The following is an 18087-nucleotide window of genomic DNA, read 5'->3' as shown; positions in this document are numbered from 1 at the left end:
ACATTCGACCTAAAAATATCAAGTTAAAAAACAAGAATACAATTTAAAAAATGAAAAAAAGTTACCTCACCCTCAACAGGGCGTGAACCACTGACCCCTGGAGTCCTGGAGTAAAACGTCTCCCGCCTAGACCACTCGACCATCCATGCTCATGCTTAGCGCGGATGTATTTTTAACCTATATAAGCAATCCTCGTAGTTTCCCAAAATATAACTACAACAACAGAACTTGTCGCACGAAGCTTTATAATTTTCAGGTTTTCAAAACGTCAAAAGATGCATATAAAGGATATTTAAGAGCATGGCATATGGTAAGTATTACTATTTCCTCAAACTTTCATAACAAAACGAAAATTTGCGAATCTGAAAGAACTTATTTTAATTTGTTCAATTTTCCAATCTGTTGGACGGTCCCTTTAAGAAATCAATATATTTATTCAAGAAAAATAAAACTTGAAATGCTAGAATATAATGTGTGACAGGGTCGTAAAGATACTAACATAACCTAAATACTAAAGTGTGAACCCTTTGATTTGAGGCTGCAATTCGTAAAACATGTGAAGTCAGAATAAAACTGAAGCAATTTCGCACATACGGCACAATATTTTGAAATAATAATATTAAGTGAAATCGTTGCAAGGACGAGTAATGTTTTGGCCACGAAGACATAAAATTACATTTGTCCCGTTTAAAAACAAGAAAAAAATTGCTATAATAAATCCATGACGAAATACATTTGGACCTTGAAAAAAGTGAATATAGACGTATAAAAAATGAGCTGAGCTCAGATTTAAGGGTGCCATGGCTTTTTCTCCAATTGCGACACCCTCGAAGAACGCCGAATTCTTGAAGATAGAAGAAGAGAAGACCCTTGCTTCCCTACAATGCCGTTTCGTAGGAAGCCAGGCGCTCGAAATCCACCAGAGAAAAACTTAAATGCAAGAGTTTTGCTCTTTGTTCTCTGCGCATGCGACCCAATATTATTTGATATTGTTCCATTTTCTTGTACAATGTGTGATACCGTTCCGTTACCTATATGTGTTTCTTGTTCAGAGTTTTCTTCCGCGTTTTCTGTTTGTTCTTGTGTGGTGTCACTTATGTCTTCCATGATAATGTCACGGGCCGTATTTGGTATTGAATTTATTGTTACATTTTTGGTAAACGACCTTTGGCATCCATCTAGTTTCAGTAAAGACACCTTTGAATGTGCATTTACGCTATTTGTTTTCTTCATTTCACTGAGGATTCCGTTCAAAGCTCCGCTTTTAATTTTTGACCTTACACCAGCTTTTAATCGCTGCCATTTTTCATTCTGTTCAAACTTCTTTTTCCTAAGCTTCAATTTTTCGCGTGACTGGGCATGTGTATAATATAGAGTAAAGTTATTAACTATCGCAGGAACGGAGAGTGCAATTACGAGAACTCCGCTGATTGCACAAAAACCGCCTACCAAGTACCCCAGTTCGGTGGTTGGCTTCACATCACCGTAACCCACTGTTGTCATGGTGATCAACGCCCACCAGAACGCTATTGGAATATTATCAAATTCAGAAGTCGTTCCAGAGAAAAGCTCCATGTAGTATTCTAAACAAGCAAAAATTACAACCCCTATGATAAGAACGATTAATAAGAGAAATAGTTCTTTTGTGCTGGCGCGAATGGTGAACATGAGAATTTTTAAAGCAAGGAAGTGCTTCATGAGCACGAATATTCTAAATATCCTCAAAACTCGAGTTGCAAACAACACACGAATCAAGGTAAATAAGGAAATAGGATCCGGATGTGTCATCACTGTTAAAACACCAATGTAGTAAGGTATCAGACATAACAACTCAATGACTATCAACGGACTCTTAAAAAACTTGCGTTTGTTAGGCGAGGCAACGAGCTTGATAATAAATTCCATGAAGAAAAACAGATTGCATGAGTTGTCTATGATGAGCAAGACATCGTTGGGTGAGATGTCACTGAAAATGTTCATCTCGTTGCGCAGGTCGTTGCTGGTGATATTGCGACTGGAGTGAGATGCATGGACGAACACAGATTGAAAGGTAGGAAGCGTTTCGATTACAAAAACGGTGATGGAGACAAGCACGATGATCAACGAGAGAACAGCAAACATCTGAAAATAAAAAAGGAATACAATCAAATCTAACATTTGGAGTGATCCGACCATCTTTGTATCTAACATGTGTTTTAGTTCATACAAAAGTTGTTGCGAATTCGTGTATTGAACTTATTTATTTTAATGATGATGAAACTTAATGCAGATTACCAAAATTATTTCATCTATGAGTTATCGTCAGAAAATAGCGTACAAATGCATTTTCTTTAAAACTATATGTTACATTACGCAATTGTATCACTCAGCATGTTAAACATTGCTTTTTGTGGCGTATGTTGCCTTCAGATCGCAGGATGTTTCTAAATGTTTAAAAGCTTCGATTGATTTTTCTTGAAATATTTTTGATTGTGTATTCTGCTTTAGTCGTTATAAAAGTTAAACTGTTCCAAGTCTGTGATAATGACATCACTTGCAACGATTGCGAAAGCGTCGTATTTTATCATGCTGTTTGATGAGTGCGAATCTCATAAAGCCAAGAAAACAGTTGAACAAAACTGTAAAGTGTTCACTAAAAACGAAAACGGCATATACATAACAACTGTTACCTTAACTATGTTTTAATCAAGTATTTCGTCAATGGTAATCAATGTAATAAAGTCGTTAATAAGCATTTTAAAATAGCTTAAAGATTTAAGCTACGACGCGTTTGTCAATATGCCAAACACAATTGACTATAGAAAGAAATGAAAACAAACAAGTAATGTAAATATACGTAGACAACTGTTCTATTGGTAATAATATAAGATATCGACTATTGCATTGTAGTTTTCCATGCATATTGAAACTTAATGCGGATAGCAGGTAGTTATAAATATGCAATACTGATACTAATATTTCATTTCAAGCAATATCATTACATAAATCAAACAGTCACAAGATACTGATAAAATTAAGCTAGTTCAAAGTCACCACACTACATGTATAAGAATATTTATTATTCAATTTAAGAGCACCACGATTATGCTATAGTATACACAATGTTAAACGTTACTTGTATTAAAAGTTTGTCTTGGAACAAAAGCTCAGCTTCCGATTTTCTAGTTGGTTTTTAACATATGTTCCTGTAATATAAGTCGAGTAAATGTACATAATTAAAAAGACTTGCAGTTGTGCAGACTCTATAAATACACAATGTTCATTAACATGGTAAATATTAATATTACCTGTATAGTTATGGTAAAATAAAGGTGATGGTGGTGTAAAAATACATTTGATTTATAGCCTTAACATAATGATGTGCATTTGTATACATTTCTTAGCCTCCTCTTAAGTAGCAAAATCAGGATTCAAAATGACAAGGAATCATACGATACAAAAATGGTAAAGCATCATCTAAAACCTTACATAGCAAATAGAAACATAAAATAAAGAAATAACTTTCCATGATGAGTACATATAATGGGTAGATTATATTACACTGGGATGAAATGAAAAATAAAATAAAATGAGAATTACGAAAAAAAAACACTTAATTTGATGCTTTTTCTTGCAGGTTGTAATTGTTACGCAAGGAGCCGATGGCATCTGCTCATCAATTAATTAATAAATTACACAAAAACAAATATGAAACATGTTATCGAACAACGTGTAGAGTAATACGGTTTCATTGAAGTCAATGCATTAAATGGCGAGGCCTCGTTATGTCACCTTTTTCCAGTCCAATTATTAGTGCGATGAATGTATTGTTGTTCAGAGAGCAAATAGATGGTTAATTGTTTAGCCCTGTTTAGTGTTTACCCAGTAGCTATGTATTCAATTCCATTAGAGGAAGTATTAGTACAGATAAATACAAAAATCTTTAAATACGCTGTTTGAATCAGGACTTAAACGATAGAAACGTCGTTAATAGTGTAGTATTGTATTCAACCACACGCATCGAAACAATAAGCAATTAAAGTATCGTCTGTCTGCCAGTGTAGAAACCAAATAAACACGGACCTGAGGTTCAATCGTCTAAATCTAAATAAATGTTAACTTATGGGTATTGTTTTGTTTTTATTTTAATGAAATCAGGTATTGCATATTGTAACTGTTTATTTATGTTTGAATGACTATAAACTATAAACAATTCAGTGCACTTATTCTTGTTTAAGTATCGGTTCGTTGAATGCTAAATAATAAATTACTCGTGTATTGTGAAACAAGCAATGACATTTGAATATGCAGATCAACTTCCTTTTAGACTGCAAACATAAACGACGTCTTTATTGGCTAAAGCAACACGAATCTAAGGGAATCAGTGAATAAAAGGAGTAACAAAAGAGTTTTGTCAATTAAAGTCTCAGTATTTATTTGTAGGTTCCGCAAAGGAAATTTGCCATTTCTTTAAAAAAAACACACACCTGCAGTTGCTCAATTATTTTCTCTCGTAAATTCAGTTGATGCGTATGAGCCCGGATATCCGGTATGAGAGACTCGAAACTGTTGTGTGTAAACGTCTTGTATGCGTTTTAATGTATGTTTTCGATATCTTCTGATATCTTCATATCTGATCAGTTTGGGCTTAACCGTTATTGACAATATCAGAAAAGCTCCTGGTGGTTTAGTTATAAAAGACTCAGAAATATACAGTCTTATGAGTATATTCATTTAGCAAAAGTCATTAATAAATACTGAATAATGATAACCATATATGCAATAATTGGCATTTAATGAATTACTACCGATTAACTTGCAATTTGCAAATTCCGGTGATGGCTACTATCAGCATATGCATATAGTAAATGAATCTTTTATTTAAAAAAAAAAGCATTGAGCAAGTCCTTAATGGTGTTTTTGGGCAACTTTTTGTTTACAGTTTTTCTCTAACTAGCATCATGAAATAAAGGGTTGGAGAACAATATCCTATATTTATATATAATCATTTATATTTATTTATTAATATATATATATTACAGCTAATGAGTATTCTGCGCGCGCGTTCAAACTATTTACCTATGGACGCGGCAATGTATTGCTCAGTTCCTAATTGGAGCCTACATTTATTTAAATAATCGTCAGTAATATAAGGATCAATATGAGGATCAGTTATACATATTTGCTGACTTGCCAAGATCGGTCAAACGTTTGAATATAATTAATTATTCAAAAAATGCGTCAATGTCTTGACGTCATTATTGCCCCGTTTGGATCGTAATAATTGAATCAATGTCGACCAGAATGAGAAACCTTAGGGAACGGCAAATTGTGGTCAGCAGCTACCCTGTCCGCACACGAAACCATGAAATCTAACGTGCCGTTATAACGGACAGCAAAGCTCATTTTCAGACTTCGCGTTTGCGCAGGCTAGTTTGGAGCTGCGCTTGCCTCTTTCGGCATAAGACCTATATTTGCATAGAGCGGCTCACATATAGCTATAATACATATGTTGTTTCTTCTCTTGTTGAGCTATTTTACTGAACTACAAGTCAAAGGTAAATGTATGCCTCAGTATTACCATTTGCTATGAGTAAGTTTGTTAAAATCATACGGGCCGTGTTCTGTGAAAAGGGGGGATAATGCATGTGCTTAACAATATTATCATGTGCAGTCCGCACAAGCTTATCAGGGACGACACTATCCGCTCTTATGATATTTTTCGTTTAAAGCAAGTCTATTCTTAGCAAAATTCCAGTAAGGATTTGCCTTTTGAGACTGCACAGGCTAATCTTGGACGGCACTTTACGCACATGCATTAAACCCATTTTTTCACAGAGCGCCGCTCAATATTTAAGAGCCGTATATGTTTTGATATTAGTAAATAAATCAAACGAAATAGTGAGAACCTAAAGCATTCTTAGAAAACCTAAAACATTATTGATAAATCGGTTTTCAATTTAAATCAATTTAGAGCTTGGACAATTCTAATGGCATAACATTTAAGTAATTTGAGTCAATAAACACGGTTTTCAATGTCTAACAAAACGCGTACATATTACTAGATAAGTTCGCGCATTTTCTTAACTTGATACGGTATACCCTGGCTATTTCATAAATAAGTGTGCATTACGTTCTAAGTGTGTGTTTGGCAAGTGTGCCTAAAATATATTATCATTTAAACTTGCCCAATAAATCTATAATTCAAGCAGTATAATGTATAACATATTTTAAACATACCAATTGTAAACAATACGCTTGATAAATATTGAATGCATTGACGACATAGCTTACAAACCCGACCTGATGCTTGACAACACTATCAGTACAAGCCACGCGCTTCAACTGCTGTCAATGCTCCGGATTACTCGTGGGATTTTCCGCACACGCGACTTTCAAGTTGATTGAAACCAAAACGATGGTATTTCTAGATTTCCCATTATAGTCATTTGTTTTTTCGGTCAAAGTTTGAATAATTTAACTGTGGTTGATTATGTTGTTATGAGAATTTTCATATATTAAGTGGTTGTTATGACGGTGACTGATCAGAAATGATTAGCAATTTATAAGGTTAACCTAGCATATAGTTGGAGTTGTTTTTTGTGCAGTGCTTGACTGGTTTGAATATGAAGCAATTAAGCTCATAATAAGGTAACAATATTCTATGAAAGTTGTCTTTAAATATATACTATTTTATATTTATTTTACACTGTTCATGAATGTTTTTTTAACAGTTTGATATAAAACCTAGCCGAACAACAGTGTTATCAGCAATATACAAGCAGAATATTTGCTTCGCATTGGGAAGCACAAAACCCCTTTGCATTTAAACCACTGCTTACGTATATCATTTTGACTCAAGTGTTTTCTCCCCACCCCCAAAAAGAGTTTTTCGAAACATGAACAACGCATTAAACCAATGTTTTATTGGTCATTCGTTGACATTTGAGAAAGAGACAATCGGACTTTACTTGAAATTAATTCGAAAACGGAAACTTTTTTCCCGCATGCTGAATTTTAATTTATATGCATAAATAAATGCACATGCCAGGTGAATTGGGATGGCAATTCATTTGCCTAAAACTTTGTAAACTCTGTTAATGTGAACTCAAACCAAATTTGACAAAAATACATCAAGTGGCCGTTTTTTATATATAAATAACTTCATGTATTAATATGAGTATAGTTATATCATTATTTAAGTGCATGAATAATATATTTTTATTCTACTGGCTAAGTAGCGGCAGTTATTAAAGCCGTTAAACATCAGTATTCAATACAAAAAAATAATATAAATATATTATATTATAAATTTCACGCGAACACAGACCGGCATTTATTTGATAATGTATTATAAGCATCGCGTTCATATGCAAAGCAGTAATTGTGTCGTTAATAACAACGAGATTACATATTGAAACACACAACCTTCAATGTATAATATATTTATTCAAAATAATTATCATCAATCAAGCATGCATACAAAATCGTCTAACAAAGTATAGAGTCTGATCAAGTTAATCGAATGAAATGATTTTCGGTGTTACAGATTTACCAAATAAAAGTCTTGTTAGAAATAACCCATATTTCGCGACAGTAACATACTCACATCGATTTTAAGGATTGCAGTCAATGATAAGGAGATTAAGCTGCCATGCGTAACTAAACATTATCAGAATATCGATAATTTAAAATCGTGTTTGAATTGGAATGCGGTGTTCAATGGACTTATTAAATCAGATAGATGGAGCAGACACAACTCTAAAATAAATCATCTTTCATTGACGAATCTTTTAATGTGTTGGTCTTCGCATATTATCCCATAATTAATTGATAAAACTATAAATCAAAGACAACTCCATTCCATCAGCAGGAAACTATTCGTATCATCATTTAGATGTTCATAAAAATAGACGCAGGACGAAACTCTTTGTAAACACAAACACTCTTGAATAAAATGGACGTGGTTGCGTTTAATTTCTCACAAACTGCTCACTTATGTTTCAATAAAATAATATCAGTTTTTGTTGTAAAAAAACATATCGAATAAAAAGCGAAGCATTCAACGAAGCTTATTGTGCCTTTTCAAGGTAACCGCACAATGCGAAAATGGGTCTAATGCGATAAGCGGCCAGTTTAACTCCAGATCATCTCTGGGCACAAGCGCATTCTGGCCAGGATGTTCGCTGTCCACTTTAAAGTCAGGCGAGGTTACGTGATATCAATATGACCATGGCATCAAATGATATCAATACATTGAACCATTGGATTATCTTTTTTACTGCGTTTTCCCGAACGTCATTGAAGGTAAACCACACTACAAAATACTGAGCAGAAAGCAAGACATATAGCGGATGTAGTGAAATAAATCAATTTCATAGCAACTTTTTAATTTCATTTCTAAACTGTTTTAATGTTTTGTCCTTTTTAAAATATTGTTTTACTCAAATGAGAACTGTTCTAAGTGTCAGTCTTTGTCGTTGGTCGTCGTTTGTTGTCGACTTGTAGCTCGCTACCACTCTAGAGCCACATTTGTATCCAATATTTATGTTTATCTTATATTATTTGGGTACGTGTGCCCAAAATAAGGACAACAGGCCATATTTTAGACAAACCATACTACTATTATAGAAGCCAAACTCATAAATCAAATTGTTAGTTGTTTATCCTGACATTATTTCGGTCGATTTAACATCCAATTACCGTTTCAATCGCGATAAACTTTAGTGAAAATTGTTATCTTGATAATATCGTTGTTAAGTACTTCTATTTGGACAGATCTAGTTTTAGCACTACGCATGCGAACTTAGAAGGCATATTTGTCATGCTGTAGAATTATATTGATCAAACTCGTTGTTCCGCACCTCAATTGACTCGTTGTTGTACACCATAATTGACCCGTTGTTCTACACCAAAAATTGACTCGTTGCTCCACACCAGTAAATGACTCGTTTTTCTTCACAATCGCTGTTCCCGACAAAAAGTTAACTCATTGTTCTACACAAATATTTTACTCGCTGCTCCATATCAGTAGTTGCATATGTGCACTACATCAATAGTTCATTCGTTGTTCTACACCAATAGTTGACTTTGTTAGTCAATAATATTTAGCTCGTTGTTCTCCGCTTATAATCAAGTCGTTGTTCTTCACTAAAATGTGGCTGATTGTTCAACAACAATTATTGACTCGTTGTTCTACACCATATGTGATGGGCATTAGGGTTCTAAATTTAAAACAAATAACGTAAACAAAACTGATATTAGCATTTGCGACTTTTCCGAACAAATATACTTGCTGCGAACCAAAATGTTCCCATTTTGTACTTCTTTTATTTTTCACTCTATGGGTACGTGTGTATTACGGTGGCATAGAGAAGAGAGTTACTACCTTTTTCGGCGTAGCTATCTTACCAATCTTTTCACCTTTGATGACCTTTTGAAGCGAACAATTAATTTGAATATAAAATTTCCCGCCGGTAGGCTTGAAACATTTCAAGTAGAAAACGTGCATTCTACAAACAATGTTCACATTTACATTAATATGTTATTCAATCGACTTTCTATTTTAGGGAAGTATTGGATTTTATAAAGTGTACTACACTGCGTTTAGCAACGATGTTAAAGTCACTAAAACGCTCAAAATCAACGAAAATTTCGTTAAGTATTTCGTAAAATAAAGTTAACAACTTAACAATCAGTGTTCCTTATAGCAATAGCCAAAATTTCAACGCTAGATGTGGTATGATTACTTAGATTTTTGTAGATACAAAATGCTCGTTTTTATTTATTTGTGGCCACAATTAATTCCGGGTGTGTAGAAATACCGAAATCCCCCGAAATCCCCAATAATATTTATTATTTATCAAAATACTGCGGATATTAAGATAGAATATTGCAAAATTCAATCTATTCACTGATGAAAAATTGTTTTTATCCATGTTTGGTAGTGAAAAACTAAAATATATTCATAATTATTGGGATTCCGAGTATGAATCCATAGTGCATGTTTTCACAAGCACGATCAGGTACAGAATTCTCGCTGTAAAGCTCTTCAAGTGTCAAAAAATCATCTGGGTGGCTTTTTGATATTAGAAAGAAGAGGTACAGACAAAAACTTAACAACAATATTTACAGCGGGGATTTCTGTATGCTTTGACGAAAATATTTTAAATTGTTTTCGAAATTGACCGTTTAACATGCAAATGTATACCGATTTAAACGAGCCGTCGTTCCAGCATTGGAATGGTAACCTCACTTTAACTAATAGATTTGAAGTTTATTTTGATCAGAAAGATATTAAATAAAGATTTAAGGCGATATTTTTATGATAGGTCAATCATAGATTCTTATTGTGCTTTCAAGAATTGCATGATATGTACCAGTTTTGATTAATTCAATATGAAATATTTCAACATATAGACTAATTTATTAAGCATGGGCGCGATGATTCACGACACTATTAATAATGGAATCTACTTACAATGTGCGACAAACCACTAAAACATGTCTTTTCGAAGAACGCACGAATTAATATGTTCATTCTTATTGTGCTTTCCGATTCTGTAAGTTTAGATATCTGAATAATAATATCTAATAAAGAGAAATAAGTTACGAAATTTTGCTCAACACCCCGACATTGATTATCGTGTGATGCAGCTAAGAACTGCACAGAAAAAAGGCATTCGCTATCTTTGATCTTATAGATTAAACTTTTGATCATTCATCAACACCGACCACAATCAACGCCGTATATCTCTTTCTAAAGATATTTTTTGTTTAAATTGCACTCTTTTTTTTCCATCTCGTTCTCACGACATACTAACTCAAGGGATCAAACTAGCCAGGTCATGGGAACGAGATAGAAGGATTTCTCAGCGGTTGGTACAATCGAGGAATATTTACTTACGTATTTGAGAAAATCAAATGTTTAAAGAGCTTGATGCAAAGTTTCAATGAACACTTCTTTTACAGATCTTTTCAATGGCAATGGCACTTCTATTTCCGATTACTCAGACATTTTTACCAGATATAAGACACTCTTTTTAGTGAATCAGAAATGCATTATTCGCTGTGGAATACTGTTATACACATGTAGTAAGTAACAGGCAATACAAAAGCAGTCCAGTTTCGCTCTAAAGGAATTGTTCTCTATAGTTTAAAGTCAGGCAATTGTGGCACTTGGCACAATGCTCCACAATGCCGGAATATTCATCTTTTCTGTATGTGGGGCTGTACAATAGAAGCACATATACATAGTCTAATTAGTCTTATTAATGAGTTCAGATCCCGTGAAAAGACAAAACAATAATTCATTGGAAAGTAGAAGAAATCTGTTAACATAATAAACATTCCATGTACGCATTCCTTTTTAATGTTGTGGTTACGCATAAGAATCGTCTTGCTGATGCGATTCTTATGAACAACGACAATGGATCTTTGCCTCTTCAAGACCCCCTTCTTTACCGTTATCTAGAGCCCTGCTATAAGTAAAATCAAAAACGATAAACATCATCCGTTGTATCTCCATCTCCTTCAATCTCAAATTACTACTAAAAATGCATGCCTTATGTTGACATTTATTTGTGTCGTCACTTGAAATATATTTCTTTAGATATAGGCATTTAGATCTTATATAAAAATGAAATTATAACATTTATATTATAAATTGAAAGTGATAGTTTCGAAAACGAATATCACCCTTGTTTATATTTCGCATTTGTTTGTAATTAATTTATGCATAGATTTTCAGTATGACTTTTACTTGACTATGCACATTGATTTCTTACTTGAAAATGTTTGGTAAGACTTATTTGGTAAACAGTATAGTGTCCGAAGCAATTAGAATATTAAAATAAATAGAACAGACCGTGTCAGACCTACTCTAAGTTTGCTCAAGGATATCAGCCTTTCTTCTTGAACTTATTCAGTCCACGTTCTCAAAACTTTCAAGGTTTATTAAGTTAACACGTTTTTTGGTAATGGTAAACCCGTCTTAGATATAAAATGTAGGCCGAAGCTAAAATAGTATTAATTATTCATAGTGTTTTTCCCAGGAGGGCAAAGGGGCATGGCGCATTACTTTCAAAAAGGGCATTTTAGCGCGCAGTTTAGGCAAAAAAGGGCAAAAACGTTCCATGTTATTTGCTCCACGAAGCAGTTGTGGAAAAAATAACATATAAACAAGCAAATTTAATGGTAATAGATGCATTTAACTTACTATGATTTATATTAATATATTTACCTTGCAATGAACATTTAAGTTCCATGCTGTTTCAATAAACTGTACAGCACGACAAACATAATAAAGCAATATATGCATATGAATCTGATTATACACAGATCCACTAACATATAAATGAAACCATGTTTGTCTTATCCCATTTTCTAACAATAATCTCGACAGATGTTTAAAATAACATTGCGAGTAAATTGATCTCTAACAATATGCAAACACTCGTTTCCGTGACATACATCGACCGAGTAGATTACAAATAAATAAATTATGTTGTTGCTATCTAAAACATTTTTATGCATCGTTGATTATCACAGACATTTCATTTATTCCTTCTTAATGTATAATCTCCATCGTAAGTTCGATCATTTACGACGTTATTTGCCATTTTTGCCGAGTCACAATTTAATTCTGTATAGTCCGCCATGTTGATAAAATGTCAAATGATGTAAGCGACAGGTGCGCATAGCAACGTTAAATCGTATACGCGATTAGTATTTTGTTAAATTGGTATACGTCTCGGTAATTATTTCAATAATTAGATCTAATTATCTTAAAGACGAAATCGATAAAGAATAAATTTGTTTGTGAATTTAAAAGGAATTATGCGTAAAAAAATATGTTTTGATATAACTGAATAATGCATGCAAAGCACAATTGCCACAAGAATAACATCGAGTTTTTCATCAAATGTCTCCGAAGTAATGATTAAATCGTGGAGGAGTACACATTGCCGAGCGAAAAGTGCGCTTGGTATAACATAGCCTCCGGCATTATCGATTGATACTGACACGGGGTTATTCACGCATGACTAATTCACAGCTTTGGGGCAGCCAGTAAGACCTAATCGAGCACTGTTATAGATTAAATCTGCTCAATTAAATATAGTCGATTAGACGTTGACGCCTCTCGTGTAAATCAAGCACAGTCGGAGCGTCACAGACAATCAAGGAAGCTGATTTTGCGGACCAAGTTAGATCGTAAGACAAATTTCGTGGCGAAATTTGCCTTTGAAAAAAGGGCGCGTGGCGAAATTTGCCTTTAAAAAGGGCAGCGTGGCGATCCGGGAGGGCGGCGTGGCTTTTCGCCACGCTAAAATGGCCTGGGAAAAACACTAATTCATCTTACACAGTTCACAGGCTTTTATAATATGTGATCACCTGGAAATATCATTGAGATTTAAAAGTTTTTATATGTTTTCACCTGGAGACACCGTTGAGAATCAAATGCTTTTATAATATGTTATCACATGGAGACAACATTGAGATTAACAGGCTGTTATACTATGTTATCACCTGGTGACATCGTTGAGATACAATTTCAATTTGTATTGTGTAAAATATAATGATGTAAGTGACTGATAACTTCAAACATAAACATATGATGAACATGTTGGCAGTAACCTCTTAAATTATTAATAGCGATGAATAGGATGTCTTTTTATTGATTTTAAAGACACTGACATTTTGATATTCATTGTCCATTTCACCTTAAGTAGGATTTTTGTTTGCAGAAAATATTAGAAAGTACAAAAAAGATTTTGCCAGAGATTAATGGCATATTTCTGCAGTTTTAATTTTTAAAACGGTGAAATATATAACATTTGCCTATAAATTAGATTTGCAATAAATACTTGCAATTCATAACACTAATACAATTATATAAATGTATGCGATTATTCCATTTCATCATGATATAAAACTAGTATTAAATGTTCGGTACTTGATGTAACAAACTTGTCAAAAATATGACCATGCTATTCGCCTTTGTAAACGTTGGCAAAATAAATTTACATGTTATTGCGCTTGGTTTCCCTTGAATATAACACTTTTATAATGTTAGTATTTTTAAAAATACAAAAAAATGTGTTTAGTTCACCGCTGATTTGGAAATTTGGAAAAGCAAACTCTGCATTATTCAAAGGTATTACGCGTCTTATTTCGCTCATTCGGTTTCCTATTGTGATGTATGCCGCAACCTGTTTTACATTACTATGCCTGCAAATAACAGCAGAATACAATAATTTGAATAGCCCATGTTTTTAAAGGTAAACATCAATTGCTCATCGGTTGCACGTTTATACATAAATGGGGCTGTCATTTAATTTCATCTTTTCCTTGTGGACGTTTTAATTAGCTTCCTCCAGGCGATCGGTTCTGGACAATTCTCTTACGCTGGTGCCACGTCTTTTTCATCTAATTCGCGTCTGCATCAATATTCAAGTGTTTCTTTGTCGCCCTCTCTTCCTGTTGAAGGTTCCTGGTTAGAGATTCCCCTGTCGTATTAGATGCCGGTTTGCTAAGGGTGTGGCCTATCCATTGCCATCGTATCTGAAATATGTCTTCTTTAACGGGTCGCTGCTTTGTTCTTCTATATTTCCTCGGTAGAGATATTTTCTGGCCAGCAGATCTTTATCTTCTCCTTAATGCAGGTGCGATGGAGACTCAGGTTTTGCTAATGGTGGTGACGGTGGATGTCCAGGTCTTATTTTCATCGAAGAGTTTTGGCTTTACACAAGTATTGATGAGACTTATTTTGGTGATGCCAATTGCGCTGGATCCCCAGATGTTTGTCAGCTGATGAATAGCTATTCGTGCTTTCTGGCGCGGGTTCTAACGTCTGCATACGTTCTGCATGGTTGTCCCGGTAGCCGCCGATACATGTAAAGCTTTCCACCTCCGCTAGCGCCTCGTCTGTGACTGTGATGAGTGTGTTGTTGGATGCGATGGTCTCGTCAGTCTGTTTATGGTGAGAAACAGCCTAGCTGAGTTGTCCGCAACCATGCTTTTATTTTCCTGAACCCGTTGCTGGGTATGGAATAGAATAGCCAGATCAGTGGCAAAGTCAAGGTCGTCGAACTGTTTCCATAGTGTTCAATTGATACCGTTTCGCACATGGTACATCGATGTCTTCGTGACCCATTCTATTTTCAGCAGAAACAGGAAACCAGTTAGAGTAGGAAGCCTTGCCTTACACCGGAGCTCACTTCGAAGGCGTCGATGACGCGTTTGCCATTAAAGATTCTGCAGGTCATCCCTTAAAATACTGCGTGATGATGCTCTGGATATTTTCTGACACATCGCACTGTCCGAGAAGTCCCAAATGGAACTGCTGATCAGCGCTGTCGACAGACTTTTCATTGTCTCTGGAGTTAACATACAGGGCACATTCAACTAGAGTGATTGTTCCAAAATGAAGCATATGGTTGCGATAGGATCTATACATGATCTCTCCGTGAAGTCAGCTTTCGGTCTACCGTGTCTTCCATTTGGTTCAAACGGATACGATTTAACAATTTTCGTTGAATGGACAACATCGTTAATTTTTGTGTTAATTTAGCTGTTAACTTTTCGAATATTTTCTGAAAGGGCTATTTTCCAAAAAAGCAAGCCTTTTCCCTTTACTTTCAAACCCACCAACATTACAGAACGACGAATCAGGAACTGCAAACAAAATGGCGAAAACATGAACGTGTCGTGTTGTTTGACACCTATGTTGGTCGTTTTGGTGGAGACATGTAAATTATATTTTCTCTTCTGCGGGTTTATTAGTTGTTCTTCCATTCCTTCTAACCCGCAAACATGCAAAAGACGATATGGCAAACATCAGCCACCATAGGTCATTGCCAGTTTACATATTCAGAGCAGACAATCAGTAGACAAATGTTATTAGAATTAAAGATTTATAAAAGCAATACGAAAAACAGCACAATGTTTCGCAATGCTGGAAATTAAGAGTTAAAAAATGTAGTCCTGAAAAATATTACTTATATAATTGTCCGCTAAATTACATGGTGTACATGTTGTTTTTTATGGTCTTCACTGCCACGATTTTCAGAATCATTTAACAATTATTATCACAAAATTTGATAATTTAAGTGTGATATGATGGTACAAGTTCTGTAAATGAAGTTTAGGAGACGAAAAAGAATGGGATGAATTTCTGCTAAATATATATCTGATCAACATTATCGCACTTCTCAGTTGCACCATCATCTAAAGAGAAAGAAATCGCGCAAATATGCTTTGCTCTATGAACTTTTGACTCCCCATTTTAAGCTGTGCAGTCCGCACAGGCTAATTTATGACGATACTTTCCGATTATATTGAATTTTTGTTCAGAAGAGCCTTGCTTTCAACGAAAGGGTCAATCAAGGGGACGATGTCGCCCCTGATTGCCTGTGCGGATCACACATTCTATACGGGACATGGTCTTCATTTTCTAAACTTCTCAGCCAAATTGTCATTTAAGACAACAAGGATTGTGGTAAACAGCGCAGTGTTTTACAAATCCATGTGCGTAATTTGTATTTAAAATATTTTTTGTAGATAGCACAAAATATTTTGAAGGCGACGAATATAAAATATAAAATATATTTCCTGAGGTAGATTGGGTTTAGTTTTCTTGTTCGTTAATATAGCATTGAGAAATCGTAGAATAGCAAATCCTTGTACAAAAAATGAAGAAACGTAAGTTAATAACTGTTTAAGCTTTCGAGTGCCCTACTTTAGTTTCTATGACTACATGGTTGCTATGTTATGAATCCATCGCAGATCATTTCAAAAGTCAGTGTTAGGTACCCATAACCTGAACGACAGCGTTCTCGTATGCCTCTTTGTAATAAACGAATGAATAATTAATGTTAATTATATTAAATTCGAAATTTGTGAGTTTAAATACGCTGTGGACCTCAATTCATGAAAAACCGGCCTAAAAGGGTTATTATTATAATAAGTGTACCTTAATATTGATTTGATTTATTTCGTTATGTAAATTGCATCAGTTACTTTTAGTAACTTAATATTTCAGTGCATATTCTTATATAAAATGTGAATAAAACAACAACATTTTACATACCAAATATTTCTCAGATTGTGTTCATTTCAAAATTAAGCGACGATGAATTTAGATTTTAAATTTCTACTCACCATTGCAGGTTTTGAGCTGTACGGATCCTGGAGGGCTCGCCAGATCTTCGGCTGGGCTTTGGCGTAGAACGAAGAGCCCGGTGGTACGTATACCGGCTTAAGTTTGTCGCTTTCGTCGGCCTGGAAGCGTTCAAGCATCTCCATCGTCTCCTCGTAGCTGATGTAGTTCACCCAGCAGCACTCCTGAATGTCCTTGTCTTCCAACTCCCAGTAATCCAGTTCCGCTTTGGCCGCCGGTCCGCATACGTCCGTAGGGATGTGAAGCTTTCCTATGCGATAGTAGTTCAAAATGCAGGGGAATATCTGCGGGTTCCGGTCAAAATAGAACTCCCTCTGCCCGCTAGCTTTCGCCGTCTCTCCGACCGCATAAAGTCTAGTCTCCGGTTTTTTCATTAGCGTCGATATTCGGGTCTCATGACGTATACCGCCAACGTTTAACGTGACTACGTCGTCGTCGTCAAATGGAATGTTGACTTTAGAAGAACCGCCACTTGGGGCGGTAACCTTGAACTCTGAACTTTTATCTAACTTCACTTCATTCCCAACAATATTTGTAATTTTCAATGTGTTGATTTCTGTTTCGGATTCCATCTTAACGCCAAGTTTCAGATTGCATTTCCATAATTACTTTTCCGGAAATCGCTATCGCGACGGATGTCTTGTGTTTTTGTATAAAATACAATTTCAGTTCTTAAAGAGACAAAATGTATAAAAATATGTTTCAAGTTTTAAGCTTCACTTTATATACAATCACAAAAATACCCAATGAAGCAAGACTTTAATTTCCTATATAATTACTTATCGCCGCTAGCATTCTGGTCACATAAACGCGTTAATTATGAACTGAACTCGAATAGTGCAAGCGGTAATTTGCTTGAGAGCGGCATTGCCTGTTCAGTATAACCCAACTTCTGTAGCCATCGATTAGGTATTACATTGCTCCTTGGT

At 34.9% G+C, this 18087-nt stretch overlaps 1 protein-coding gene across 1 annotated transcript; it reads right to left on the bottom strand.

Annotated features, from left to right (window-relative positions):
- Nucleotides 1–789: 789 nt before the first annotated feature.
- On the bottom strand, nt 790–17730 carry LOC127832356 (potassium voltage-gated channel protein Shaw-like). Its single transcript, XM_052357825.1, has 2 exons — nt 17140–17730; nt 790–2121 (listed from the first exon to the last, which is right to left on the bottom strand). The coding sequence occupies exons 1-2, from the start codon at nt 17728–17730 to the stop codon at nt 790–792; spliced, it is 1923 nt and encodes a 640-aa protein (XP_052213785.1).
- Between the last annotated feature and the right edge of the window lie 357 nt (nt 17731–18087).

This window comes from Dreissena polymorpha, chromosome 1 (genome assembly GCF_020536995.1).
Source record: "Dreissena polymorpha isolate Duluth1 chromosome 1, UMN_Dpol_1.0, whole genome shotgun sequence".
Classification (NCBI taxonomy): domain Eukaryota; kingdom Metazoa; phylum Mollusca; class Bivalvia; order Myida; family Dreissenidae; genus Dreissena; species Dreissena polymorpha.
This window is presented reverse-complemented; position numbering and strand designations above follow the sequence as displayed.

Excerpts from the sequence above, each read along its gene's own strand:
- LOC127832356 (XM_052357825.1), bottom strand. The coding sequence starts at position 17,730 with ATGGAATCCGAAACAGAAATCAACACATTGAAAATTACAAATATTGTT. Across the intron at positions 2,122-17,139 it reads ACAGCTCAAAACCTGCAATG|ATGTTTGCTGTTCTCTCGTT; the intron begins GTGAGTAGAAAT and ends TTTTATTTTCAG.